This window comes from Pseudorca crassidens, chromosome 14 (genome assembly GCF_039906515.1).
Source record: "Pseudorca crassidens isolate mPseCra1 chromosome 14, mPseCra1.hap1, whole genome shotgun sequence".
NCBI classification, from domain to species: Eukaryota; Metazoa; Chordata; class Mammalia; order Artiodactyla; family Delphinidae; genus Pseudorca; species Pseudorca crassidens.
The window spans coordinates 71,238,603-71,266,592 of NC_090309.1; the positions used below are offsets into that span (position 1 = coordinate 71,238,603).

Consider the following 27,990-nt stretch of genomic DNA (forward strand, 5'->3'; position numbering starts at 1 on the left):
CTCTAGGCTCGTGGGCTTCAGTAGTTACAGCACACGGGCTCAGTAGTTGTGGCATGTGGGCTCACTAGTTGCAGTGTGTGGGCTCAGCAGTTGTGGCTCACAGGCTCTAGAGCTCAGGCTTAGTAGTTGTGATGCACGGGCTTAGTTGCTCCACAGCATGTGGGATCTTCCCAGACCAGGGCTCTCACCCATGTGCCCTGCATTGGCAGGCGGATTCTTAACCACTGCGCCACCAGGGAAGTCCCGGCTTGTGGGATCTTAGTTCCCTGACCAGGGATTGAACCTGGGCCCTGGGCAGTGAAAGCGCCGAGTTCTAACGACTTGACCACCAGGGAATTCCCCAACCCACTTCCCCTTTAATACTGCTTTAGCTACATACCTTGTTTTGATGTATGTTTTCCCAGTATTATACAATCCTCAGTATTCAACAATTTCCATTATGATATCCTTCTTTGACCCATATGTAAGTGTACCTTTTAAATTTTTTATATAAATGAGATTTTTACATGATTTTTGTTATTGATTCCTAATACAATTGCATTTAGTCATGTAACAGTATGAGACTGATTCTTTAATATTTGCTGAGCCATATTCTTTGGCCTATTGCTTGTCAGTTTTTATAAATATTCCACATGTGTTGAGAAGAAAATGTATTTGCTAAGTGACTGGAGTTGGGTTCTCTATTTGTTCATTAGCTCAGGCTTAGAAAATATTTTATTCAATCGTCTACATTCTTACTAATTTTTAGTCTGCTTAATCTTTCAAATACTGTATGAGGTATGTCAAATTCTCCCACCATAATGGCAGATTCGATTTTCCTGATTGTGTTTATGCCAGTTTTTTTTTAAGAATTTATTTGTTTTAGAATAGTTTTAGGTTCACAGCAAAATTGAGAGGTTTCCCGTATATGTCCTGCCCCACACATGCACAGCCTCATCCATTATCAACGTGCCCCACCAGAGGGGTAGAGGATGAACTGATGAACCTATACTGACACATCGTAATCATCCAAAGTCCATAGTTTACCTTAGGGTTCACTCTTGGTGTTGTTTGGGTTTGAACAAATCTATAATGACACGTATCTATCATTATAATATCATATAGAGTATTTTCACTGCCCTGAAAATCCTCTGTGCTTCACCTATTCATCCCTTTCACGCCAGTCCCTGGCAACCACTGATCTTTTTACTGTCTCCATAGTTTTGCTTTTTCCAGAATGTCATACAATTGGAATCATACAGTGTGTAGCCTTTCCAGATCGGCTTCTTTCCCTTAGTAATATGCATTTAAGATTCTTCCGTGTCTTTTCATGGCTGAATAGTTCATTCCTTTTTAGCACTGAATAATATTCTTTGTCTGGAGGTACCACAATTTCTTTATCCATACACCTATCGAAGGGTATCTTGGTTGCTTCCAAATTTCGGCAATTGTGAATTAAGCTGCTATAAACATCTGCGTGCAGGTTTTTGTGTGGACATGAGTTTTCTGCTCCTTTGGGTAAATACCAAGGAGTTTAATTGGTGGATTGTATGGTAAGAACATGTTTAGTCTGGAATGAAATCACCTAAGTGTCTTCTAAAGCGACTGTACCATTTTGCACTCCCACCATCAATGAATGAGAGTTCCTGCTGCTCAACATCCTTGGCAGCACTTGGTATTGTCAATGTTCTGGATTTTTGGTCATTCTAACAGGTGATAGTGTTATGCCAGTTTCGTTTTAGGTGTTTTGAGGCTATGTTATTAGGTACATACAGGTTCAGAATCATTATATCTTCCTAGGGGATTAAACTTTTGTGCATTTTGTCATGATACTTTTTTATCTATAATAATGCTTTTCACCTTAAATTCTATTTATTCTAATGTCAATAAAACTCTGCCAGCTTTCTTTCCTCTAGTATTGCTTTATATATCCTTCTTCCACCGTTTTGTTTTCTGTGACTTTACTTTTTAGGTTAATCTCTTGAAAATTGCATGTAACTTGTATGTTGTTTTATGTACCTTTTGATAATCTCTATTTCTTAACTGATGAGTTTATACAATTTATGTTTATTACAATTTATGAGTTTATACAATTTATGTTTATACAATTTATGATATACTTGGATTTTTTTTTTTTTTTTTTTTGTGGTACGTGGGCCTCTCACTGTTGTGGCCTCTCCCGTTGCGGAGCACAGACTCCGGACGCGCAGGCTCAGCGGCCATGGCTCACGGGCCTAGCTGCTCTGTGGCATGTGAGATCTTCCTGGACAGGGCCACGAACCCGTGTCCCCTGCATTGGCAGGCGGACTCTCAACCACTGCGCCACCAGGGAGGCCCTACTTGGATCTATTTTTACCATCTTATTTTATGCTTTCTATTTGTCTTCCTTTTAAATTATTTTTTAGGTTCTTTTTTTTCCCCTATTATCTCCTCCATGATGCTTTTTTTTTTTTTTTTTTTTTTTGGTTGCGGCAGGTCTTAGTCTACAAACTATGTAGACTCACTATATCTGTTGGGGCCCACGTATGTCTAGAAAAACAGAGACAGTTTCTATGACTCTCAGGAGCTTCACCTTCTTGTGGACTTCCATGTTGTGCTGCTTCTTCCTCAAGGCAGCTCTATTTGCACAGCTACACATGTATCCACCTGTTGGCCAGTTGCCCACTGCCTCTAGGAAGAGCTCTTAGGAAGCTGATGTTCCCCCTGCAGTGGTCCTGAACCTTATCAGGGTCATGGAACTCTTTGAGAATCTGCTGAAAGCTACACACCTTTCTCCAGGAAAATTCAATGCCAGCCAAAGTGTAGGGTACCATTTCAGAGGGTTCCTGATCCTCTGCTCTAGACCATCAAGCACCTCATGATTTGTCTTCCTAAAGATGAGTTTGAGGTCTCAGCCTCAGCTCTGGAGGTCTTCTGCTTCCTCAGAAACTCACGATCATGTACACACTCCTGGGACTAACTGGAAAGCTTCATGCTCTGCACATTGATAGACACTCTGTTGGACTATTTTCATTTAATCAAGTGATGTGCTGCCAATGGGCCTGCACAATGTAGGTCTAAAGGAAGGTTTTTGTTTTTTTCCTTTCTATTGGGATCTGGTTTTCCTGTGTTTAATAAATAGCAATTCTTGGGACCACTGTTGGATTGACCCTGATTTGTTGTGTTTTCAAGCCCTACCTGAGTGTAGACCTATTTCAAGGAGTCTAGTCTCTTTTGATTTGTTCTTCAGTGAGTTTTTATACAAATACAAATACAGATACAAACCAACAATCTGTTTCCCTCCCTGTTTAAGGCTTGGTCTTTTTGTGACTCTGTGCACTTCTAATTTGGCCTTTTTCTCATCCTCTCTGAACTAGTTTCCACTCGTAAAATGAGTGGACTGAACTACATCATATGTGCTTAAACTGCACTTCTCCAAGCACCTGGGGGACTGGCAGGGCAAGAGTGGGATAGTCCTGCCCGCAGCACAGCTTCCCCCAGCACAAGTCTGCGTTATGCGCTTTACATGCTGGATCCGGAATAAGGTTTACTTTGAGCAAAGTTCCTGATGTCCGTGTGTGGCTCCTCCCTGCACAGGAGTCCTGTCACCTGGGTGGCAGGTAGAGGCAGGGAGAGAGGCGTTCCTGTCTAACCCACCAATTCCCCCTCTGTGGCAGACACTGCTTCCCTCTGATTCCCTAACCCCGTTTCCTACTTCCAGCTACAGGAAGGATGTTACCTGTGACGATGAGAACGTCAGTGCTGCTGCTGCTACTGCCCCTGAGTCAGGCTGTTCCCAAACACGGCACCACAAAGTAACGCGATTCAGAGGGCAGGGCTGTGGGCTGGGAGCAGGGGGGTCTCTGGAGAATCAGAGGTATGCTGTGGGCCCCTCTGGGAGGCGGAAGACTGGGTGTACGCTCCCTGACTTCTGTATCATCCCCACCACCTCAGCTTCTGCCTTGTGCCTGTTAGAGTGCCCTCTGCAAAGTGGGCATCGACACGTTTGCTGGACTCACTTGGAAACCGGGAGCTCATTTCCAATGAGATGTGAGGCTATAAGCTTGGGAAGGGGCTACAGTCCTCTTATCAAGACCTTATAGTGGAAGCTCCAAAGAAATAGAGATCATTAGCATATCACTTCTATTTTATTTGAATATCTTTCTTGAGGTTTTGTGTCTTAATATTATGCAGTGGGTATGCTGGGTGGGGTCGGGGGACGGATACAGCCACAGCAGCAAGGGCCGGCAGCAGCGACAAAAGTTGCTGTAGCAGCTCCTGCCAGCTCTCTGGCATCACACATCTGGACTGACTGGGGCCAACAGGGATCCCTGTCCAGAACTGCAAGCAAATTTTGAGCTTTAAAGACTGACAAAAAGCCCCTGAGCAGATCGAAACTACAAAACCAACATATATGCCCTCAACTTGGGGTAAAAAAGAGTCCACTTTGTGTCATGGAGCAAATCGGGTCTGTATAAAACTGGGCAGTGCCACCAGGCTCAGCCAGAGACCTGTCCCCCGCCTCCCAGCATCACAGAGGAAGGGCTGCCGTGATGCGTGTTGTCCTGCCGCCCACTGTGGTGGTTTCTCGGGTCTCCAACTTGTGTCTGCTAGGTGCGGCTTCCTCTGGCCTCCACCAAACCAGATGTTTTATTGGGATTTTCACTTACCATCTAAGCTAGGAATCTGCAAAGGCAGAGTCTGGGGAGTAAGTTTCTGCTTCTGAGGAGGCCAGAATGGCCTCCTCCCCACAAGGTTTTTGGGGACCTGGAGAAGCAGCTCCCTTTGGGTCTGGGGGGAGAACTCTACCAGGAGCTTGGGGATGGAAGGCTGTGAGGCTGGGCCCTCAGAGGAGGCCCTTTGCGAGGCCGGTGCTTCCCTCCCTCCTCCAGGCTGGACCCTGAAGTGCAGCATCCACCTCTACCCAACCCCTTCCAGCCAGGCCAGGAGCAACTTCAGTGAGTAGGCTGGGGTGGGGGGCACCCGAGGGCCAGGCCTGGGGCTGCAGACTGGCCTCTCGTGGACTGATTTTCCGCTTTTCTGCAAGACTTCTGCAGAGCTACCTAAAGGGACTAGAGAGGATGGAAGAGGAGCCGGAGCACATGAGCCGGGAGCAGGGTGAGGGGCTGGGCCGATGGGGCCCGTGGACGGGAGGCCCAGGGCAGCCAGAGCTGGGACTGACCTCAGGCCATCCCGCGACTCCTGCCTGATCCACCTGTCCCCTGATGCGTCTTCTGATCCAGCCTCTCTTCCTTAGTTCTCCTCTACCTCTTTGCTCTCCATGACTACGACCAGAGTGGACAGCTGGATGGCCTGGAGCTGTTGTCCATGTTGACAGCAACTCTGGCCCCTGGAGCTTCCGACTCTCTCACCACCAACCCGGTAAGCCCTGCTGGATGGGGGCCCTTCTCCCAGAAGAAGACCCAGCTCCCTGGGGCTTTGGTTTTTTTCATCATGACTCTTTTGGTGAATCCCCTGTGAAAGGAGGGCTCAAAGCCTGCGTGGCAGGGATGCAGGGGGGTGTTGGGAGGGTCAGGATTCCTGGGAGCATCTCCAGTCACTATAGACCCTTCCACAGGTGATCCTGGTAGTGGATGAGGTGCTGGAGACCCAGGACCTGGATGGGGATGGGCTCATGACCCCTGCAGAGCTCGTCAACTTCCCCGGAGAGGCCCCGAGGCACACAGATCTCAAAGAGCCCCCAGAGCCACAGGATGTTGGGAGGCGGCCTCTGTTGGCTAAAAGCCCGTCAAGACAAGAAGCACATGAAGCCCCAGGTCCCAGAGAAGAAGCTGGGGGACAGGTGGAGGCCAGAAGGGAGTCCTTGGAACCTGTACAGGAGGCTGGGGGACAGGCAGAGGCTGCAAGAGAAGCCCCAGGCCCTGGAGGGGAGGTTGGGGGACAGGTAGAAGCCAGGGACACTGGAGAGAGAGCAGAAGAGCTTCCAAGGGAAACACTGGAGTCTAAGAAAACCCCAAATGAGCTTGAGGTTCATGCTGTTCAGCTGGAGAATGATGAGATATAAACCTTGAGGATACAGGTTTGCACACCTACAAGTCTCAGTGCCAGAACATATGCCCCAAAGGGTAGGGTGTGTGTGTTAGGACAACGACCACCTCTGTGCCCCCTTCCTGGCCCCAGTAGGTGGCAGGTCTTTCTGTGCAGTTCAGGGAGACCCTAAGTTGAAGGGCAGATTTAGGGCCCAGAAAACCAATAAAGAACCAAATGAACCCATCCCTCTGGGCCATCGATCCACTGGTCCAGCCTGCCCTGACCTCAGGCTGCAGAGGGTCGGGACTGGGCAGTCCTCTTGGGAGTGCAGGAATTCAGTTTACCCAGTGTTCCCAGATGGTGCTGAGACACAGCAAAGTACAGCACTAGGCCACAGCCAGCTGCAGACAACCCGGGGAAGGGAGCTCAGCCTTTCCCTGGGGCCTAACCACTAGAACGCCCTCCTGCAGTTCAGGGTAGATCTTCTCCATCATCCTGTATCTGCTCCCCACCCCTGAAAATATTAATAATTACCATTTATTGAGAACCTAGTACACACTGGGCATCACGCTGGTCATATTACATATTGTGATTTTATCCTCATGATAATTCTATGACCAGGCAGAATTAGCACCATTTGACAGATGAGGAAATTGGGGAAGATGGAGTTCAGTAATGTACTCATGGTCCCATAGCTAAGTAAGTGGCAGATTTGAATTCAGGCCTGTCTGAGCCTAAAGCCCATACCTTTTATCACATTCTACGGCCTCACCCCCCTGCCCCAACTCCCATGTGGAAATTCACCAATTCCCATATGCCCTCAGACCAGGTCTCCCCCAGGGAAAGCAATGCTTTGCATTCCGGGTCACATTTGTGGCTCAGGCGCCGCCTTAACTACAAGGCAGCTCCAAGGGTGGGGCTGTCAGGCTCGGGGTCAGTCATTGGGGAGATATTTTTGGACTGCAGAGGCTCCGCCAAACCAGAGGAGGCTCCCTGCCCGCTGGCCTGTCAGGTTGGCTCAGCCATGTGGACACACTTGTGGCCACTGGAGTCTTGTGACAGAGCTGGGGCCCAGAGGAGCTTTTCTCATGGCTTGTGGTTATTTGGAAGGTTCCCTGGGGTGCAAGGGGTTAAGTCTCCTCCCCCGCCAGAAAGGCTGGAAGTCTGGCCCTCTACCCTGAGCTGGGGCCCCAGCAGGGGCACAGCTGGTGGCAAGCCTGGGGCACTTCCTGCTGCTCTGGTCTGGGTGGCCCCTCCTCTGGGCCTGGGCAGGAGGTGAATTTGGGGAATAGAGAAAAAAAGGGCGAAGGACTGCAGGATCAAAGCCTCCAGAATCCCCAGCCAGAGCAGCTCAGACATCGAAGACAAACAGACTGCCAGAAGGAAGCTGGCTCTGGGGAAGATTTATTTGCTCTGCAGCTCTGCCATGTGAGATGCCAGGTCACAGGTGGAGCCCTCCCACAGCCTGCATCTGCCTGGGGGGGCAAGGCAGCCTGATGCCAGCTGGCCAGAGAAGAGAGGGCGACGGCAGCCAGTGTTGCTGGCCCGGGGCGGGGATGTGAGCCGGTGCTTCCTGCCACAGGGCACTCACACGATGCCATCGAAGCCCTGCAGACCACACTTCTTGCCCGCCACCTGGCAGCCAAAGCTCAGTGCCTCCTGCATGCTCTTCCCTGGAGGGGGGGATGAGTAGCCAGATCAGCCGGGCCTTCTGGGCAGGGGCAGGCCCCGGCCCTGGGCCTGCTGCTGGGGTACTCACCCTGGGACAGGCTGAAGATGACGGACGCATTGAAGGTGTCTCCGGCCCCCAGAGTGTCCACCACCTGGGGCGGTGGGAAAGCGTCGGAGTGGAGCAGCCGTCCATCAGGGCCCAGGGCATCGGCACCCTCCTCAGCCCAGGCACAGACCAGCGTAGCCCTGTGACACCCTCCACTCAGCTGGGTGTTAGCCCAGCCCTGGCCCCCAGCCTCATTATCCCTCCCCGGGGCAGACCCTGGAGGCCAGGCTCCCTCACTCCCCGTACCCGGGCCGCTGCCTGGCTTCCGCTAGCTCACCCCTTCCTCACGCGACCGTACAGGCCCCTCAGGGCCTCCTTCGCTGACTGGAACCCAAAGTGCTTGGCCACATCTTTGCTGACAAACACCTGTGGGCAGTGGAAGAGAGGCTGACAGTCAGCTGAGCTCTACCCCAGCTGTCCCTCACTACCAGCAACCTGCTCCTCCATCGTGGCCACCTAAACCCCCAAGTAGCATCTCACTGTCCCTCAGGAACACGTTTTCATACTTGCTCAGATATGCTAGAAAACAGCCATGTAAATTGTGACACGAAAGCCCCGGCCTATTCTAAGATCAACGAATTTCCTCACAATTGAAAACCCAGAGTGAGTCTTGAGGTCATCTTGGGGCGCAATCTACAACTGGCAGGTGAAACCACGGCTTTCAGGAGGGTTTTTGTTCTGTTTGGCTTTCCGCATACAGCTATGCCCTCTAGGTCTGATTTCTTCATCTTTAAAACAAAGGGATAGGGGTTCTAGAGCTTCCTTAACACCAGCTACATATTAGAATCACCAGGGTGTTTTGTTAAAAAATACTTCAGCCCAGGCTTCACCTCTACCAACCAAATTAAAAAAAAAAAAAAAATGAGGGTGGGGCTCAGGCATCCACATCATTTAACGTGCAACCAAGGCTGAGGCCCAACGAGCTGCCACTGTGATGCTAGATTATCATCCCGATTCCACGTACATTCCACACTTACCATGCGCAAGCCCCCTTCCCATCCTCCCTCACCCCCTACAGAACTGGAGGGCACCTCGGAGAACAGTCCCATCCTGTCATTTGACAGAGGAAAAGACAGGAGGCCCAGGGAGGGGAGGCTTCCACGCAGGCTGGCCCTGAGGCTGGCTGTCTTGGCCTTGACCAAGCCCTCTGGCTGCCTTCATACCTATGCGCCCGCTGGGCTGGAGAAATTCTACTCCTTGGCCGCTGTTGAGGCCTGCACTAGAGCCCTAAGCTAGAGGTCTGCCTCTGCTTTGCCCCCACCTGCCAATATCACCAAGCCGCAAAGTGCCGCCCTAAGTGTGACAGGCAGGACAAGGGGACACTCGGACTCCCTTTAAGGACCAAATTAAGCTGGATGTGGCAAGGTGGGGGGCCGTGGGGGATGCTTACCACGTCTCCGTAGCCCAACAGCTGGTACAGCTCCTCTCGCGGCTTCTCCACCTCCACAGACACCTGGATCTTCTGCTCTGGAGGCTGCCTGGCGTTGTGCTGTTCTATCCGCTGCAGCATCTTCACCTGCTCTGATGCATTTCGGCCCTGGGGCAGAGCAGGGCAGGGCAGGCAACTCAGGACCAGCTGGGCGCTGGTCTCATTCTGCCTCATTCTTCCCTCCCTGCTGGAACCATGGGTGAGGGGGGAGAGGGGCCAGGAAGGCTGGGCTGGAAACCCAACCTAAGTCTCAAAATTCTAGTGCTATTCTGGACCTTGGAGACCTTATTGACCAGCCCTCCCATTTCAGATGAGAAGACGAAAGAATAAAAGAGAGACTCTCCTAAGGACCTACAATAACTTAAATGACAGGGCTAGGATTAGAACTCAGGACTTCTCAAGGTTTCCTCCCACCTAGACTCCAAAACTTCTCTTGGAATGAAGATTCTAGTTCCCTTTATTTGGGAGCTGGGTCAGGCCCTCCCATTCCTGCCTCCCCAGAGGTAACAGGTCAGGCCTCCCACAGCCAGGCTCCTGCCAGAGGCCAAGTCCAGAGGAGGTGGGGCAGCCTGTAACACAGGAAGCACCAGACTTTGCCTAGAGCCAGCACCCTGCTTCTGGCACCTACATCCTGCTGTGTGACCTTGAGAAAATCACCCAGTCTTTCTGGGCCTTAGTTTCCACCTGAAAACATAGAAGGAGGATGGAGAGTGGGTGAGGGGGGTTGGATTCATTGATCTCTAAGGTACTTCATGGTTCAAAGAAACCAAGAAGAAGGCAGAACATGTGGAGGGGCTGGCAGGTTGAGGCCCTCAAAACACAGGTGGGGCAGGGCTTGCCTCAATGTGGATCCACTTGAACCGGGTCAGGTCAACCTTCTCAAAGTCTTTAGCAGACACATCTGGTAGGTTCCTGAGTCGCAGGACAGAAAGGACAGAGAAGGGGCATGGTGAGGTCAGCCAGGGCCAGGATCTCTAACTGGCTGCTACGGCCCCTATGCCTGGCGCTGCCTGCAGCATGGCAGGAAACTGAATCTATAGCACATGCTTCTGAGGCTTGGCTCCAGGACAGACCCTGTCTCAGGCTAAACTCGAGACCACTCCTTGCCCTGCTCAGCTCCATCCAGACAGGGGGCTGGAGGCAGTTTCCTAGGATGCCCCTTCCTGTGTTTGAGGCTGTGATATTATCTAAGGGCAAACTCAACCACCACATATGTCAAGCAAGGGACCAGTTCTGCGTGCCTTGCAGACCATATCTCCCGAAATGCTTTCAGAGCACCAGGGACTACAATTCCCAGAATTCCTCTTGCCAGCAGCACACACAGCTACCACCACGCAGTGCCCTGGGAAACTACAAAGGCCACGCCGTTCTGCCTGGAGCTCGGGTCTGGGTCCTCTCAGTTCAGGCACCCCAGTGGTGACAGCAGCCCTGTCCTGAGTTTGGCAGCTCCATGTTATGGCCCTGGGATCAAGGTTGGTGCTTGAGAATGAGTTTATTTTTGGCCGACTTAGGTGTGGAGACCTGGGAAGGGTCCGCCTTGACCTTCCTTGGCCAGAGACCTACACACAGCCAGTGTCCTCCCCTCCATGTTCTGTGCCAAATCCTACTTCGATTTAACTAGCTGGGTGACTGTGGCCTTTCTGAGGTGTTTCCCCTTCAGTAAATGGGACCGAACTCCTAGCCCCGCAGGCCTGCTGCAGCTGGAGATAATGTGTGTGGATATGCCTGGACTGAGGCCGTGGGCAATAATCATTTCTCCTTGGAGCTCCTCTCCCTCCCTTCCCGTGAATACCCATGTTGTGTCCCTGATCAAAGCTGCTACAGATTGTTGCTTAATGGGCAGATGACTAGGGTTGCCCAATGGGAAGATCGTGTCTAGCATGTATGCCTACCCACTCATTCATTGGGACACAAAGAGCCCAGGGCCACTGGTTATAAATCTTGTTCTAGGATGACTGCCCCTCCCGCAGGTTCAGTGGTCGTGCTGGGCAGCAGGGACAGTCAGAACCCCAGGGCAGCTGGGCTTGGGCCATCTCTGCCCTAACAGAGTACTTGGCACACCCTAGTTTCTCAGTAAACTAAACCTCTTGAGATTTTTCAGGAGGGAATCTGGGAGAGATGAGAAGGGGTCTCTCCCTGGAAGCTTGGGACCCTAAAGGGATGCCCCTGCCCTGCCCGAGGTTAGCAACACGTCAGATAGCCCTGTTCTGCTGAGCCAGTGTTCCCCTTCCCTCCTTCAGCAATGGCTGCGAGTGGTGTGTGGCATTTGGTCTGGCTTCATTATGCTGGGACCTTTGGGGTTGCTCATCTCTTTCGAACACCCAAACCTCAGCTCCTGGTGCCATGCTGCAGGCTGGCAACTCTGGGGCTGACCCTGGAAACCCCAGTGGGCCCCCTTCAGGGCTCAAGATGGTTTGAATCACATCTCCCATCCCTCTGTCCTCAGAACAATTTCCCCATACTCACACCCAGGCTGCTGATTGGCTGATTATGGAGGAATCACATCATAAATTACAGTTTGCACAGGCCTGCCCGCCCATCCTTGGTGTTGACCAAGGCCAAGTCGCCAGGCAGAGCAAAGCCCATCCCTTCCCACCTCACTTCTCCCCTAATTGAGAACAATTCCGAAATCACTGAACAGTTTGGCATAGGGACAATTTCTGGTACAAAGAGAGAGGCCACAGAGGGTGGGCAAGTGGGCTGCCCACGTGGCAAGTGAGGGAGCTAATTGGTGGGCTGTGGCAGGGCAGGCCAGGGGGCCTTACGTGTCGTAGAGCACAATGGTACGGGAGCCATTGGAGCTGTTGACGATGCAGCAAGAGCATGGGGCTTCCCCGCTACTCTGCCAGGCCACCTGAGACACGTCCACGCCCCGCTGCCTGAAGTCAGCCACCAGGAAGCTTGGGGTGGAGCCCGAGCCAAGGGAAGGGCAAGGAGACACAGATTAGAGGCTACCAGGGGCCTGGACCTCCCGCGGGGTGGGGAGCGGTGCCGGAGCACGCGGGTCTTGGAGAGAGGGTCCTGCTCTGGGAGCTGAGTGACGGCAATGGTGGCGGCAGCTGGCAAGGCGCAGACAGACGTACAAACCTGTAGGCATGTATGATGGTGCGGCTACCACTGGCCTCGCTGCTGATGACTGTGGAAATGGGGACGGAGCCCGTGGTCTGAAAGACCGTGTAGCGTAGGTCCACGGAATAGCGGCGAAGGTCGTCCAGGACAAAACTGCCAGGGCGGAGTAACCCGGGGAGGCGCAGTTCGACGGGGGCTTGGGGACTGGAGGGTAGGTGGCAGGGCCACCGGGGACCCTGGGGTGCAAGCACAGGGGCTAGGATGGGACTGGGAGTCACTGTCACAGGCTGTGTGGAGGCAGGAGAGGCAGGAGAGCATGGCTGGAGCTTAGTGAGAAAAACCCTAAGGGACATTCTTTTGGGTCCTGACTGAAGCAAACTCCAACCCTGACCCTGTCCTTCAATCTGACTCAAGCTGGAAAGGATTTGCTCACGTTCATAAAGCTAGATGGGGTAGATGTGGGACCTAGAACATGCACCCTGTTTGAACCTAGCAGGTGAGGGCACTGTGGCCCGCATCACGCAAGGCCCAGGCAGTATTAATAATGACCAAGGTGATACTTTGTCCCCCAGGTGCCCTCTGCTTGCTTATCCCCATGGTACTCCACTCTCTGAAGTCCTTCCAGTCCTAACGTGATTCCTCTCCTTCTACACCTGCCTCCACGATGCCCAGCCTCGGTGGCCCTGCTCACTACCCGCTCCTTCCACAGTGGCAAGCCCTCTCAGTGCCTGAGGCCCCTCAGTATGGACCGGGTCCAGGACTCTCGCTCAGAATCCCCTCCAATCAGAGTGAGCCGGGGGGTGGCCCTTCAGGAAGACTGTACCAGCAGAACAAGGAGGCCACCCATCCCTCCCAGCTCTTTGGAAATGAGCTGTGGCCACTACGCCCAGCAGTCCAGCCACCATCCTGGACTTTCTCACTATGGCTGAACCCCACTTTCGGCAACACCAAGGCTGGACAATACAGATCTGTATAGAGGTACCACATCGGGGCATCATTCCTTGCCTTACGTCTCAAGGATCCTTTAAATAGTAGCTTTCCCACAGCATGGAGAATATGATTTGGTTTTTGCCAAATAACTTTTTGCACCCACAGTGCCAGGCACATGGTAGGTGCTCATTCAGTGTTTGTTGAACACATGGGGAGAATTTGGAATGGCCCAGCTATCAGCATGATTGCCACACAAAGGTGGGTCCACCACCCCAAAGCAAGAGGCACGGTCTTGCTCTAGCTGGGAGGGAAGGCAGCTGCTGACGAGGGCTGACAAGTGAGCAGCTGTTGGCTCCGGGTCCCTCTGTCCCACATCACAGGGCAGGCTCTCGTGCCAGTTCATAAGGAAGGGAATCTGGCTGCGGCTTGGGGCTGGGCTCTGGCACCAGCCCCGCTCAAACCAGGGTTCAAAGGGCTGTGCTTTACAGGCCAGCAACCTGGCAGCCTGCCCCTGTGCCCACAGTGGGCAAAGTGGGCCTCACCGCCTGATAAGCGCTTGCTGAGTCGGCAGTGCCAGGGGTCAAAGGGCTCTTGGGTCCCTGCAGCAGCCAACATAGAGGAAGCGTGTGGGCCACTACGGGCTGCAGCCTCCTAGCCGATGAGCTGGGAGGCATGGGTCTGGGCCCAGCTTTAGCACGTGGCATTGGGGTGTCCTTGGGCAGGGAGCTCTCGCTGCTTCAGTGAACAACGGGGACACAATCACTGGCCCTGCCCCCTCAGCTGGGAAAGAAACTGCAGGCCTGGACCCTGGGACCGTGGAGGCAGGACATCCCCAAGAGAGGGCAGGTACAGCATGTCCCTAACTGCCTTCTGCCAAAAGGACAGGCAGGATTAGGGACTTGAGAAGGGCAAAGTCACATCCACCGCAGACAGTCTGTTGGAAACAAGGAAGGAGAAGGTGGGAAGCCGAAGCAGGCTCCAGGGACTGGCCAAGGAAACAGGCTGTGAAAATGAAACCTTTAACAGGAGGAGCATTAACAACTGAGCAGCAGATAAGCCATACCAGGGAGGGTCTGGGATGCTGGTACTCCACTCCCCACGCCCCACCCATTTCTGGTGGCCACAAACCATTTCTCAGAGACCGCCCACCCAGGGCCAAGGCTTCCTTCTTCTCCCCCCACCCTGTGGGCCACCCTCCCCTGCTCCCTCCACTTACTCGGCAGCGTGGCCCGGGGCCAGCGAGCCCATGAAGGCACAGGGGGCTCCAAGCAGGGAGAGGACAGTGCAGGAGTTGGATGCGTTGCCTCCACGCTGCCATCTCTGGGACAAGCACCTGCAAAACACAAGGAGGGTCCCTGCAGCTCCAGCAGGCTGGGGCTGGGATAAGCACGGCTGAGCCCTGAGTAGGGCCCACAGGATGTAAAAGCCAGGCGATTCCCCTCAGAAAGCATCCAGGCCAGCCTTAGGCTCAGCAAAGGGAAGCGGCTCAGCTATTCCCCAGCCCAGGCTAAATTCAAGTTCACAGTGATTCATTTCTATCTTTCACCTATTCTTATGACATCAGGAAAGCACTCACTTGGGCCCATCACAATTTGAGGGTCTCACTGACTTTGGGTTACTTCCTCCTCTGTTACAGGGACCCCCACCAAGCCTCCTCCTGAGAGCTGCCTCTTCTCAAAGGTGGCAAATCTCCTGCTGCTCCTGTCTTAGGAGAGACCACTTCAGTAATAACTCAGATTAAAATAATTAAGACAGGAAGCAAACCCGGACATTGTGATCATTTAAGAAAGTTGTGTGTGGTAACTTTTATGATGACAAAAGTTAAAAAGATCACTGAGTGAAGACCAGTTTTTCTCCATTTTTGTTTGTTTCTCCTTTTTTTTTCAGCTTTATTGAGATATAATTGACATATAACATTCTGAAAGCTGAAGGTGTACAACGTGATGATTTATTTATTTATTATTTTTTAAATTTTTTGGTACGCGGGCCTCTCACTGTTGTGGCCTCTCCCATTGCGGAGCACAGGCTCTGGACGCGCAGGCTGAGCGGCCATGGCTCACGGGCCCAACCGCTCCGCGGCATGTGGGATCTTCCCTGACCGGGGCACGAACCCGTGTCCCCTGCATCGGCAGGCGGACTCTCAACCACTGCGCCACCAGGGAAGCCCCAACGTGATGAGTTTGATATACATATATTTTGTGAAGTGATTACTACAATAAGGTTAGTTAACACATCCATCACAGTGCATAGTTACCTTTTTTTTTCTTCCTTTTTTTTTTCTCCATCTTTACTGAAAATCTAACAAAAGGAAACTAAGTCAAGATACACCTGAAGGGCTTCATTGTCATCATCAACAACAAAAATGATAACTCATGCATACATGGTCAAAGAACCTGAATGGTTTCTCATTTGTGCTCCAATAATACTGTGAGGTAACAGTACAGCCTGTTATTTCTATGCTTCCAGTTCCAAAAAGGACAATAATAACTGTGGCAGCTTACGATAAGGGGAACAAGTACTGAAGAACTACTAATTAAGAGAAATGAGTGAAGTAGAATTTTTAGGCTAGGGTATATTTGTACACAAAGCTTAACCTTGAAGTTCCCTTCAGCCTTGGGAAAAGGGGACCACGATCTCATTAGAAAGAAGGCTACTAATCTGCAAAAGGTCAAACATGTCTCAAGCTATGAGCTTTAGAGAAATTTTCATGCAGAGAAGAGAGGAGAAGCCTGGAGGGACTGGACTTGCTCAAGGTCCCAACAACAGTTAATGACAAAGCTGATACCAGAGCCCGGGTCTCCTGACCCCAAACCACTGCAAGTGGTTTCTGAATGGAAAGTAGTTGGGTCCCAGCTTGTTGAGGCTTCAGAGAAAGGGTACACAGTTCTACTCTGTGGAAACCCTTCAAAGTTATACTGACACCCAACTTTCTGTGCAGAAATGCTCTGCTGAGCATGAAGATGCTTTCCGGAAGGTCCTGCTCAGCCAGGACTCTGGGAGGCAGGGCCATTCCTCAGCGGTCTGGCCGAGTTCCAGGTGGCAGTTCTCGGCTGCCTACGGAGAGAGCCTGGGAAAGGTGGGGCTCAGATGCTGGGAAGGACTGTGTCCCCACTCAGGTTTGCCCATCGGGGAGGCAAGACAGAGTCCAGGAGCTGGGCTGGGTGGGATGGGAGCACAGGAGAGAGGCCCTGTGGACAACCAAACTGCTCCACAGAGGAGCAGAGCCATGGGTCTGGGGGAGCAGGGAGATACTCCCTCAAGCGCAGGGAGCACAGAGGGTCTCTTCAGAGAGGCACCTTGCTTAGTGCCCAGCGTCGGAACCAGCTCCCGTCAGGGTGGGACCAGCAGGCTCTTGTCCCAGCCTTCCAACATGAGTAAGCTCAAAGGCACCGGGACTCAGCTCCAGCAGAGCAAGTGCTCTGGGTCCCCTGGAGGTCCTCCACAGTTCCTAGAGAAACTGGAGCCCCAGAATTTGCACTGTTCTCCGGAAAGTAAACTTGCCTCCTCACTGGCCACCAAGTCCTGGGGCTGGCTTGACCTTGGTAGGTGGGCTAGGGCCACACGGCAGCATACCCTTGTGCCTCCTCCCACGGTCCCTGCACCTTCTGCCAGGGGCTGTCACCTCTGTCAAACAAAGCAGCCCAAAGCAAAGGGTCAACTCCATGAGGCGGGCAGCAGCCAAGGAACAGGGAGGGAGGGGCTTCCCTGGTGGCGCAGTGGTTGAGAGTCCGCCTGCCGATGCAGGGGACACGGGTTCGTGCCCCGGTCCGGGAAGATCCCACATGACGCAGAGCGGCTGGGCCCGTGAGCCATGGCCGCTGAGCCTGCGCGTCCGGAGCCTGTGCTCCGCAACGGGAGAGGCCACAACCGTGAGAGGCCCGCGTACCGCCAAAAAAAAAAAAAAAAAAGGAACAGGGAGCACTAGAGAGGGCGGAGGGCTGGAACACTAGCATCAGGACGCTTGAGTTGTGACCACCACTCTGCCACTCATCAACTACGTGGCCCCTTACAGAAATTGTCTAATTTCTCCAAATCCTTAGCTTCCTCGTCTCTAAAGAGAGGAGCAACTGATCCTTACACGCTTCCCATGGGCTGCTGTGAGGAAACTATGTAACAATGCCTGTGACAGTGCTGTGTGGACCCACGGCCTGAAGAATGCCGGGGGCTCTGCCCTCAGTGAGCCTCCTGGCTGTGGTTGCTGTAGTGTCCTTCCCGAGTTCAATCTTGAACTCGCCTTTCATCCAGTTCTTGGCTGAGACAAGTGAGGGCCAAGAAGCAGTTCTTGTCCGTATTCTGAGCACTAGACTGCACTAAGAGACAGCCACGGATTCCACCACACAGCAGTGTCTCAGGATCACAGTGTAAGGGTGATCAAGAGTAAATACGGGAACCAACAAATGACTTTTCAACTTCTACCAGACAACCAAGAAGGGTCTCTTCCACTATGCTGTTCACTGAGTATTGGAAATAGGACTTCTGGTAAACTTCTGGAATTCGGCACCAGGGAAAAGTCTGTGTGGCTCATGAGCCAGCTCTACCCATAACTCACAGCATCTCCAAATTTGCCTGCCGTGCCAGCAAGCCCCGAGCTACAGGGAAGCTTGAACACCATGGTTTTGAAAGTTCTTGAACAGTCTAACTGCACATACTTCTTATTGCAAGCTACCTCAAAAATTTTTTTTAAAGACACAGATGAGATATATATGTGGTAAATAAATTAGAAGTAAATGCTGGTGATAGGCAAGTGCACAGTTCTCGTTAAAAAGAAAAAAACTGGTTCTGCACCTTCCTAGCTGTGTGCCCGTGGATAAATAACTGCGTCCCTCAGGGTCTTTACTTGCTTAGCCTACGCGGTAAAATGGGGATAATGATGTCTGACACGGTCCCAGGGTTGAAATGGGAACTGGAGAACACAACGCTATCCAAAGCCTGGATCTTACTACTAAAGGCCTCAATTCTTTCCCCAGGTCCCGGGCAGAGGGCAGGGGGCACCAGCTCCCAAGGCGACTCTCAAGGCCTCGCTGCGGGCCCCCCGGCCCCCCCCACCCCCTGCTCCGCAGCCCTGTAGTCTTGGCCGCCTGGCACAACGCGGGGCTGCAGCGGCCCCTAGGGTTTCCGAGGGGCCCGGGCGCCCCTACCTGCTGTCCGTGTCCTCCTCCGGGTATTTGTCCATCACACTGATGATGTCCAGCACCACTAGCCCCACGCACAGAATCTGTTTCTCTTCCATGATGCTGCTCCCGGAGATTTCTGCCCGCTCGGCTGACGGGGTTCCTCCCGGGCTCTGCCTCTTATCCCGGAGAATCGTGTCCCAGCTCCCAGAGTCTGTACTGGCTCCTCCTCCGCGTCCCGAGCTCCTCCTCCAAGGAGCCTCCTGCAGCGGAGAGGTGCAGAGGACGGAGCCGGGCTCTTGCTCCCCACGCGCATCGACCCCAGCGGGCCTGGGAGTGCAGACCCCGCGGTCTTGGTCCCTGGCCTCCCCTTAGCAGGTTGCGTGGCCCAGGAGATGGCTACGCCTTCAAATTCTCGCCCTCAGTTTCCTCACTTGTCAGACGGACTCCGAGCTAATACAAATCTCTCTGAAGCGCAGCTAGGCAACCTCATGAATGCCAAGAGAAAGTGCAGCAGAAAGGCATCGCTTGTCCCGCCCTCTCCTGCACCCGCGGCTCCCTCTCCAGACTCTAGGCCCGCGGTGTTGAGTCTGGCCTCGCAGCTGCAGCCCGGACCCCGGCATCCAGAGCCGCGGCTGGCGCGGTCCCCGCTGTCCCGCCCCGCCCCCGAGACCCAGCCAATCCCAGCTCGAGGCCTCGCCTCCGCCGCTGAGCAGCTGGGGCACGCAAGATGAGCGGCGGAGGTCACGTGACGGAAGACACCGCCCAGCGGCGCCGCGGTCTCGTCTCCCAGCGCCCTCTGGCGGACGCCGGCGGAAAAGGCGCGACCCGTAGTGGGGCCCGGCTAGCGCTCCAAGCCCCGGGCGCACTTCTCGCCTGCGCGTCCAGTGCAAGTGCAGGCAGAGCTACCCCTGCCAAAGCGGAGGACGCGAGCAGGGTCCGGAACCCGGGGCTCCCTCACCCCGTCCCCTGTATACGCCTATCTACCCCTGAACACATAGTAGAGCAGACAGCTTGTTTAGTTTTTTTTTTTTAGAAAACCCAAGTGTCTTTATTCCTGAATAGTTTAGTATGGCGGTGGGGGCCGGAGCCCCCTCGAGAGAGTCCCGGAGCCCAGGGATTCGGCCTAGAGGCCAGTTGGGGGAGCAAAGTGTGCGAGGATTAGCTCCTCCGCAGTCCGAGTCTTGCAGGGACGGCGATCAGGCCAAAAGTCTGGACGAGGAGACCCCAGAGTCCCCGACCCGGCGCACTCCGACCGTGGGAAGGACGCTGCTCTGGGCGCCTGCGCTGCTGCGGCGGGTACAGAGACTGCAGCTTGCCCCGGGTCGGGGCCCCGTCCCAGGCGAGACGCCCCGGAGCCCACCCCCACCCCACCCCCGCTGGCTGTTTGGCCGGCGTAGACACTTCGGGCCGGTGGGGCCCGGCTCCCTGTCTATGCCTGTTCTAGCTCCAGGTCCCCGTAGAGCAGGGCTCCGCTGAAGATGGTGAGCGGTTCCTCCGAGTGCGCCAGCTGCCCCATGACCAGGTCGATGCAGACCGTGTCCCCGGCCTGCAGCGGCAGAATGAGGCTGAAGACGCCTAGGGCGCCCGGGCTGGGCTGGCTCTCGGCCACCGGCTTATTCTCCAGGCCCTCAGGCTCGTAGCCACCGGAGTCTATGCGGGCCACGCCCAGGTTGGAGCGGGACAGCACGGCCTCCACTTTCTCGTGCCGGTGCCCAGTCAGCACCGCGCTCAGCAAGTAGCGTCCGGCTATAGGCGCCGTGAACACGCCTGGGGACAACAGTGGCAATCAGGAGGGAGACAGGTGGCAGGGGCCGTGAAGGTGTCCGGGAGCCCTTGCAGAACTCCTGGACTACGTGCGGAGGGACCCTCTGGGTCTTTTCACCTCTCTTCTACTAGAACTCCACGGACGGCAGGGAAACCAGTGTTTTGTTCATTTCCCCATCCCCAGCACTTAAAACAGTGCCTGGGCAAGAAGAGGCCCCCATAAAGAGCTGTGGAATGATCGGCTTTTCCCCTCCCCGGCTTTTCCCCTCCCCACCTCACCCCCCAGTCCAAGCTGTGGTGAGAATGAATAAATGAAGGAGAGAATAGGGGTCTCCCCAAACCAGAGAATGAAAAGACTCAGCTTGTCTGAAACGGCAAGAATGGGGACATATCACTGCACAGCCTCCCCCATTCCCCCCAGTGCCCAGCTGCCCACTCCCAGGCTTACCAGTCTCTGGATCATAGTAGCCCCCATCGTTGAGCAGGACTCTGTCAAAGGGCACTGTGCCTGGTTCAGAGCGGGGCAAACTCAGGGCAGCTGAAAAGGCCACCCGGGGCACAGAGGCTGCTGGTGCCCCCTCTGCTCCTAGGTGGGGTAGGGAGGGTGTCAGAGTGGACGGTCAGTGCAGGGCTGCCCAGCCCCCTTCCCCTCCTGGGTCTCTACCCCCAGGGCTGTCTGAGGCCTTCCATCCTCCAAATCCTAGTTCAGTTCCCCACCCTCCAGCACTGAATGAGAGGAACTTACCCTGTTCACCTTGGGGACCTGTGGGAAGAAAAAAGGGAGCTGTGAGAAGTAGGGCAGCTCTCGCTAAGTCACTCAGCAAACATCTGCTTTCCCACTGTGCTAGGTGCTATGCAGACTCCAAAACAGAACTGGGCGTATCAAGAAAAGGAGGAACAGATAGGGTCCATTCTGTTCAACCTTATAGGCTCAGGCATCGTCTTCAACACAGCAGTGAGGCCACCACAGCTAACTGGCCAACACAGTGACTATCCTAGCTCCTAGTCACTGTCAGCCATGTAGCAGCCCCAGTTCCTTGCCTCTTTCCCCCCCTTCTCTGTCCGGTTCAGAGTAGAATGTCAAGCCCGGGGCAGCCGGGGTTGGGGCTGGGAGTAGCCCTGGCTGCAGCAAGGATCTCAGCCCACATACCTGGTGGTCCGATGGGCCCCTTTTGTCCATCCTTGCCTGGAGGTCCCGGAGGTCCGGCAGGGCCTGGGGGTCCCTCTACCCCGGGAGGCCCTGGTGGCCCAGCCTCACCTGCAGGACCTACAGTGACAAAACTAAGTTGAAGGAGAGCCATAAAAAGGAGTTTCCAAAGGGTGGTGGATCCAGGGACAGGGTGATGGGCCCCTCGCTGCCCATGCTGGGTACCTAGCCGACAGAGCAGCACCCCTCCTCCACCCACAGGCCTGTCTGAGCCGTCAGGGGAGGGCGGGGAGCTGGGACCTTGGATCATCTCTTGTGGACAAACCAAGCCCTGGGACAGAGGTGGATCTGCAATTCATGCTGGGCAGGGCAAGGAGAAAGTGGATGAGGTTAAAGCTGGGCTGTCGCAGGGTCAGGGGAGGAGAAAGAAAGGACTTGAAAGGAGTGCCCCCACCCCGTGCCTCCTCTTGCCCCCTCACCAGTGAGGTCCTTCAGACTGAGCTGGTGAAGCCGGTCCTCCAGGAGCAGCAGGGAGCTGTTAAGGGCGCTGAGCCTCCTGCCCAGGCCGGCCTGCCCCCCTAGCAGCTTCTCCAGCAGGGCGGCCTGTGTCTGGCTGGTGCTGTTGGTTTCCCGTAGCCCAGCCCAGAGCCCAGCCACGTGTCTGGAGAGGCCTTCGCGCAGGCCCTGCAGTCCCCCGGCCACCGTGTCCAGCCGCTCACAGACTCCCTCCAGGCGGCCCAGTCGCCCCTCTAGGCTGGGGCACTGGCCGGCCTGTGCCTGTCCCTCTTCCAGGCCTCGGAAGCGCTCCTCACTCTCTGTAGCGTGCTCTGTGGCCTCCTGCTGTAGCCTGTTAATCTCAGAGATGATGCGGTCCTTGGTGGCTCCCAGGTCAGCCAGATCAGCACCCTGGCCCTCCACTGTGGTCTGGAGCTCATGCAGTGAGTCATTGAGGGAGCTGAAGGTGAGAATAACCTCGGAGAGCTCTCCCTGCAGGGCCTGGAGGGCTGAGCCTGAGCTGCCCCCGAACACACTGAAGCCATCCAGAGGCCCACGGCTCGGTCCCCCAACACCCGGGCCGGCTCCAGGGCCCCGTGCGGGCAACAGGGGGCAGGAGCAGCGCTCCACACCATCCCGAAGACGGCCCAGCTCCTCCTGGACACCACCACAGGCGCCACAGCCCTCATCCCCACGGGCCTGCAGCAGCCCCTCCAGCTGGCCCAGCCGCACCGCTGTGAGATTCAGCTGCAGTGCGAACTCTGCAGCCGTCTCATCCAGCGCATTGACCCGACCCTGGAGCTGGCCCGCGACCCCTTGCAGTCCCTCCAGCGTGGCCTGCTGGGACTCCCCAGCTGCTCCCAGCTTGTGCAGGCCTGAGCCCACCAGCTGCAGTTGCCCCTCGCTGTCCAGCACCCTGCGCTCCAAGGCACTGAGGATCTCGCTGACCTCGGAGCCCTGCTCGCCTGGGGCCCCAGAGCAGAGCTGCCCACATGCCTGCACAGCCCCTGCCACCTGCTCCTCCAGCAGAGCCAGCCGCCCCCCCAGCTCCCCGCTCACGTTGGCCAGCAGCCCCTCCAGCCTCTCTTGTTGGCCCCGGGCAGCAGGCAGCCAGTGGCCCAGGCCCCCGGGAAGCCCCCGCCAGCCCTCCTCCAAGGGGCCCAGGGTGGAGTTGAATCGGTCCTCCAGGCGAGCGAGGTGGGACGCTAAGCTGGTATAGCCTGGGGGGTGGCCCCCCTGCCCAGCTGCTACTCCCAGGTTGGCGCCTCGCCGCCCGCTCAGCACTGTCACCGAGCCAGCCACCACATCCAGCCTCCGCTCCAGTTCAGCCAGTCGCCGGCCCAGCTCTGGAGGGCAGCACTCCGGAGCGGGCCAGCGGCCCAGGGCCTGCCCAGCGAGCTGCCGCTGCCGCTCCTCCACGGAGGCCAGTAGCTTCTCCAGCGCTCGCAGCCGCTCCCTGTCCTCCTGCTGCTGCCGGCGGAAGCCATCCAGCCCCGCCAGGCACACAGAGCAGGACTCCTGCAGCCGCTGCTCCAGCTCCCGCAGCAGCTCCTCGCTGTGGCCGGGAGGGGCCGGGCTTGGGCCCAGAGCCCTGCTGCTACCGCTGCCGCCACCACCGCTGTGATGGGTGTTGAGATGGCCCAGCTCCTGGTCGTGGGTGGAGACGCGGTTGTCCAGGAGCTGCAGCTGCTGCTGTATCTCGCTGAGGGTTTCGTGCACACCGGGGCGGGCAGCTGCATCTGCGGGCTGCTGCCTCCCATTAAAGGCTATCTCCACAGCTCTCTGGACGTCTTCCGTCAGGCGCCCGCTCAGTCCCTGCAGGACACCCCGGAGGCCCTGCAGCTCCTTCGTCAGGCTCTGCACCTGCTCCTCCAGCTGCTGCACCTTTTGTGACTCCCCAGGTCCTGGCAGAGAGGGGAAGGCATAAGGGCGAGGGGCGAGGCCTCAGAGCTCAGTGCCTACCTCCTAGGTCCTGCGCTCCCCAGCTCCAACAAGAGGGCAGAGGTCCCAGCTGATGTGGCCATTCCTTAGCTGCATGACTTGGGCAAGAAAAGATGGTAGGAAACTCCATTCACTGAATGCCTTTAAGCCACATGTGTACCATGGCTCCTTCCCGCATCCAGCAACTCCATTGTGCAAATACCATTAGTTCTTCCCATTTCACAGACTGGGAAACAGAGGACCAGAGAGGTTAATTAACTGGGCCATGGATTACAAGTTTAATAAGTGGCAGAGCCAAGTTTCAAACCCAGGTCGTCCATCAGACCACCAAGGCCAGGTCCTTTCCACCTTCCAGAATGCCTCTTAACTTTATGGAAACTGTTCCAACATCTGAAAAAAGGGAATGACACTAGGTCCTTCCCTCAGGGTGAGTGAAATGCGGACGTGGGGTAGGAACCTCTCCACAGCACTACAGGGACAAACAGGGCTCTGAGGCGAGCTGCGGGGGATCTGGCTGGATGGTCGGAGAATCAGCCAGAAGTTCCTGTTTCCATAATTACAGCACAGCTATCTCCCTGGCAGGCAAACACAGCACATCTGCAGTGCCGGGCAACGGGGACTGCTGCATTCTGGGACCTGTAGTCTCCAGAGGCCACCGAGGGGCCTGGGACCTGTAGTTGGCTGCAGTGCATGCTAGGACTTGTAGTCTCATCTGTCTATCCCCTTGGACCAAGCTTCTCCAAGGAAATCCCCCTTCCTCCGCAGCTGTTCCCAACTAGGAAGTATCTTGGCTACACGTGGGCATGAACAAGCACATTCTCTTTTTCTGCCTTCCTTTTCTCTGGGTCTCCACTCAATCTCTCTTCTCTGTCACACACACACACACACACACACACACACACACACACACACGGACATATTCTCCCTCTCTCTTCTCTCTCTCTCTCTCTCACTCGCTCTCGCTCTCATGCATGGGAAGGGATCTCATTAACTCCCTTCTGTCCCCTCTTCTGACCTGGAGCAGGGGTTCCCCGCAGCAGCCTGGCCCACGCTTCCCCCAGCACCGCCTTCCCCTCCTCTCCCCAGCAGCTCCGGTACTCACCTTCCCCACCCAGTCCACTCAGGTGGTTGCCCACACTGGAGCCCGAGAGGTTGGGGCGGGCGGGCCGGGGCCGGGGGCGCGGCGTGGTGGGTGCAGGGCCCAGCGCCGGGGCAGGGCCCTCGGCACAGTCATCGCCCCCGTACCCCTGGCAGCACCTCCACTCCATATCCGTTACTGTTTTGTAGGCCACACGGTAGCGAGGGCGGAGGAAGCTGCGGTACCTGGGAGAGGCAGAGGGAGGCCTCTTGACTCCTCCCTGTCCTGTAGTGATCCCGGCCCCTGTCCTCAGAGATGAGCAGCCGCTGGTGGACTAGACCTGTCCCTCAGGCTGGGTCCCCCTTACTGACCAGCATGTGGCCTTGCTCAGTTGACAGTTGTCAGCGTGTTGGCCGAGGGCCAAATCCCTACTCTTCCTCCCCTTGTCCTGTGCTGGAACTTTGAACAACTCTCCTTGACTGTGACCCAGCCCGGAAAAGCCATTCCAGGGGCTGGCAGGGTGGTCCAGGTAAGTTTGCCCTCAGTATTCCACCAGCCAAATTGCTGCCTCAGCATCTCCTCAGCTGGCTGTGACTGAAGCCCCCAGTCCTGCCCCTTGCTACCTGCTTGGTACAAATGCCCCCAGTTGGCCGCCCTAGCCCAGCCCCAGCCAAGTGCACATCCCTTGGCAGGGGGAGGTGCTCACATGATGCTGTGGGAACACTGGGGCTGGCCCCAGCCACAGGGCTGGTAGTCAGGCTTGATGAAGGTCTCCACTCCATCCTCAAGGACACAGCTCACTGTCCGGGTCACCACGTAGGCACACCAGTTCCTGCAGATACAACCCCACGTGGGCCCAAGATCCAGAGACACATACCCCCAAGGAAGGCCCAGGGGGCTACCAGAGGGGCGGAGGGAGGGTCAAAACATGAAGGGCCCCTGGGAACGGTGGGAGCCAGGGCTTTGGCAGGGGCGGCTCCCCGCCCCCCCACCTTCCTGTGCAGCAGGAGTCAATAAAGACTTTTCAAGATGGGGACAGGAGATGTAGATGCAAAACCACAACCACGAGATGTTGATCCTCGTGGCTGGGGGCACGTGGGGGGCCTCTGAATCCACACATTCATTCGTGTCCCTCTGTCTCAACCCCCAGCTTGGCGTGGCCTGTGTGAACCGACTGGCCAGGGCCCCTGGTGATCCCCTGGATGCTGGCTTCCACCCACCACGCAGGGGAGAGGACGGGGCAGGCAGGGCTCCAGCTCAGGGTTAAGGAGAGAATAGGCCATTGATGAGCGCTGCCCACCTTGGGGCTCGACGTTCTACACTCTTGGCCCCATTCGCGCCAGTCTCTGGTCCGTGTCGGCTGGAGAGCCACAGGGAGCAGAGGAGCGGCGTCAGAAGCGTGGGTTACTGGATGGGGCTGAGGGAGCCCTAGAGAGGAATGAGAGGTCTGCCGAGAATCCCAGGCTGGTATGCAGCTGGCGGCTGGCAGGAAGGCCTGGCTGGTGTCCCTCAGGGTAGTTTCCCTGGGCGCCTAACGTGGAAGCAGATCTCCCTGAGGTTGGGGGGGGACCTAGCTCTTCAGGGGGCCCTGGAAGTGCCCTGAAGGAAGGCGGGCATGTGAAGAGCACCTGGCGGATGGGTTTCCTCTTCCCCCTTCCCTGCCCCAGGCGGGGACAGCCCAGAAGAGCGGACCCAAGGTCGGGGCCAGGATACACACCTTCTCACCCACCCTCCCACCTACCTCCAGCCTCGGGCTGGGGCCCAGACTCTTACCTGTGGCGGCTGGCAGGCCGGGGGGCACTCTGGGCCTGGGGTCCCCCAGGGCTGAGGGCCCCGCCACTCCCAGTGTAGAGGCTGTAACCGCGAGGAGGGTAGCTGGCCGCCCCCACGGCTGTGGTCAGCAGGCAGCAGAGGTAGCAGCTCCAGAGGGTTCCGGGGGCCATGGCGGGGGCGCTCCGTGGTGGCCCTCAGAGGCACATCCTGGCCTGACCACCGGCGCCTCTGCCTGGAGCGGGGGACGCCGCGGATCCGAGGGACAGCAGGTCCTGTCCCCAGCTTCCTGCCGGCAGCCCCCAGCCGCACGCCTCCTCCTTGGCCGCCTGGCCTGACCCCTCTCCCCCTCCTCTTTCCTCCTCAGGCTCCTATCTGTCCCTCCCTCGGTTCCTTCCGCTCTCCTCTTCTCCACTTCTGAGGGGGGTTTGTTCTCTGTGCCCCCCGGCCTCCTGTGCCTGGTCCCTGGCCCTCTCAGATGCTGCTTCCTGGGCCTCCACCCCCTCGCCCCAGCTGGCCCTCCTCTGGCCTCCCTATCGCTTTTCCCCAATGACTGGATCCTGAGGGTGACAGGGCTTTGCCCCTGTGGCTGCTCAGAGGCGCAAGAGTGGTTTCGGGGCGGGCCCTGGCCTCCCGCCTCTCTCTCTCCCTCACTCCCCTCCCTTCCCCCCTGTCTGGCTGGCGGTCCAGCCTCCCCCTTCCTCCCCCCACCTCTCCAACCATCGTGCGCCACATCTGCTTCTTGTTAACTCCGGGAAAGAGAGAAAAAAAAAGGAAAAACAGAGAAATGTGGAGTTGCCCCCGGGCTTGGGGCCAGCCTCTCAGACGGGCCACATGGAGCGGAGCTGGGGCCAGAGCTGGGGAGGAGGCCCAGGGCTGGTCGCTTAGACAGGGAACGGGAGCTGGAGCCACAGCTCTCCTGGGGCCAGGGCAGGCCTACCCCGGGAGAGAAGGCCTGAGAGAGGAGCCCACAGGCGAGAGGTGGAGAGGAGAGCTGTAAAAGGAAGAAAGAATCGCAGGGCTCAGCAGGACAGCCACTCCCCATCTAGTCCGGCTGCCTCCTTTCATAGATGTGAACATTGAGGCCCAGAGTGGGAAAGTAACTTGTCCAAGGTAACACAGCAAGTCAAGAGCAGGGCTCAGATTAGAATATAAATGGTACCCAGGTCAGTGGCTTGCGAGGTAAAAGGAGGAGAGGAGTGAGGGCTACTGGGCCAGAGAGGAAAAGGAGAAGGACTCACTGAGGCAGGCAAGAAATTCAGAGAAGCCAGAAGAATCTGGAAGTGGGGAGTAGCCTTCTGTCAAGCATGGAGAGGACATGGGCAAGAGGAAAAAGGCTTTCATTCTCAAAAGGCCAGGTGAACATGGGTCTCAGACTTGTCTTGGAGAAGGTCAGCCATGAGTGCGGGAGGGGAGGGAAGGAGGGAGGTGAGTAGGGCCCGATGTATTTAGCCTGAAGGAAGTCACTCCCTAGAGTGGAGCCAAGTCTGGTAGCCTCTGAGGCAAGTAAGGAAGTTGACTCAACCA

General features: G+C 56.0%; 3 protein-coding genes across 9 annotated transcripts in view; 1 reads left to right on the plus strand and 2 right to left on the minus strand.

Annotated features, from left to right (window-relative positions):
• The window catches only part of CGREF1 (cell growth regulator with EF-hand domain 1), a 15,334-nt gene extending 9,142 nt beyond the window's left edge, over window positions 1-6,192 (plus strand). For both annotated transcript variants that reach the window (XM_067703470.1, XM_067703469.1), the window contains 5 exons: window positions 3,680-3,773; window positions 4,851-4,916; window positions 5,006-5,076; window positions 5,216-5,340; window positions 5,537-6,192. In XM_067703470.1, the coding sequence (XP_067559571.1) occupies window positions 3,691-3,773; window positions 4,851-4,916; window positions 5,006-5,076; window positions 5,216-5,340; window positions 5,537-5,983 (792 nt within the window). In that variant the 5' untranslated portion in view covers window positions 3,680-3,690 and the 3' untranslated portion in view covers window positions 5,984-6,192. The remainder of the gene's footprint in view (window positions 1-3,679; window positions 3,774-4,850; window positions 4,917-5,005; window positions 5,077-5,215; window positions 5,341-5,536) is intronic.
• Window positions 6,193-7,337: 1,145 nt separating this feature from the next.
• KHK (ketohexokinase) lies at window positions 7,338-18,923 on the minus strand. Of its 6 annotated transcripts, none has more exons than XM_067703463.1 (8): window positions 18,293-18,923; window positions 14,371-14,487; window positions 11,921-12,055; window positions 9,995-10,067; window positions 9,117-9,263; window positions 8,004-8,092; window positions 7,709-7,866; window positions 7,338-7,622 (listed from the first exon to the last, which is right to left on the minus strand). In XM_067703463.1, the coding sequence occupies exons 1-8, from the start codon at window positions 18,382-18,384 to the stop codon at window positions 7,537-7,539; spliced, it is 897 nt and encodes a 298-aa protein (XP_067559564.1). In that variant the 5' UTR covers window positions 18,385-18,923; the 3' UTR covers window positions 7,338-7,536. The 6 variants fall into 6 exon arrangements, with proteins under 6 accessions (XP_067559564.1, XP_067559563.1, XP_067559567.1 ...); XM_067703462.1 differs by lacking the exon at window positions 11,921-12,055 and adding an exon at window positions 12,243-12,377 and having other exon boundaries at window positions 18,293-18,921; XM_067703467.1 differs by lacking the exon at window positions 11,921-12,055 and adding an exon at window positions 12,243-12,377 and having other exon boundaries at window positions 7,449-7,622; window positions 7,709-7,772; window positions 18,293-18,922.
• A 356-nt stretch (window positions 18,924-19,279) lies between these two features.
• Window positions 19,280-27,129, minus strand: EMILIN1 (elastin microfibril interfacer 1). Its single transcript, XM_067703459.1, has 8 exons — window positions 26,467-27,129; window positions 25,400-25,525; window positions 24,718-24,938; window positions 21,659-23,578; window positions 21,183-21,299; window positions 20,778-20,795; window positions 20,481-20,618; window positions 19,280-20,035 (listed from the first exon to the last, which is right to left on the minus strand). Exons 1-8 carry the CDS (start codon window positions 26,634-26,636, stop codon window positions 19,698-19,700), a joined length of 3,048 nt encoding a protein of 1,015 aa, XP_067559560.1. The 5' UTR covers window positions 26,637-27,129; the 3' UTR covers window positions 19,280-19,697.
• Between the last annotated feature and the right edge of the window lie 861 nt (window positions 27,130-27,990).

Bases quoted from the DNA above. Each gene is read 5' to 3' on its own strand.
- KHK (XM_067703463.1), bottom strand. From the start codon at position 18,384: ATGGAAGAGAAACAGATTCTGTGCGTGGGGCTAGTGGTGCTGGACATC. The intron at 12,056-14,370 runs GTAAGTGGAGGG...CTCCACCCCAAG, and splicing joins GCCCCGGGCCACGCTGCCGA to CTTCCTGGTGGCTGACTTCA. The intron at 8,093-9,116 runs GTAAGCATCCCC...CACTGCCCACAG, and splicing joins TGTTGGGCTACGGAGACGTG to GTGTTTGTCAGCAAAGATGT.
- EMILIN1 (XM_067703459.1), bottom strand. From the start codon at position 26,636: ATGGCCCCCGGAACCCTCTGGAGCTGCTACCTCTGCTGCCTGCTGACC. The intron at 23,579-24,717 runs GTGAGTACCGGA...CCTCTCTGCCAG, and splicing joins GAGTGGACTGGGTGGGGAAG to GACCTGGGGAGTCACAAAAG. The intron at 21,300-21,658 runs GTGAGGGGGCAA...TTGTCACTGTAG, and splicing joins CAGTCTGAAGGACCTCACTG to GTCCTGCAGGTGAGGCTGGG.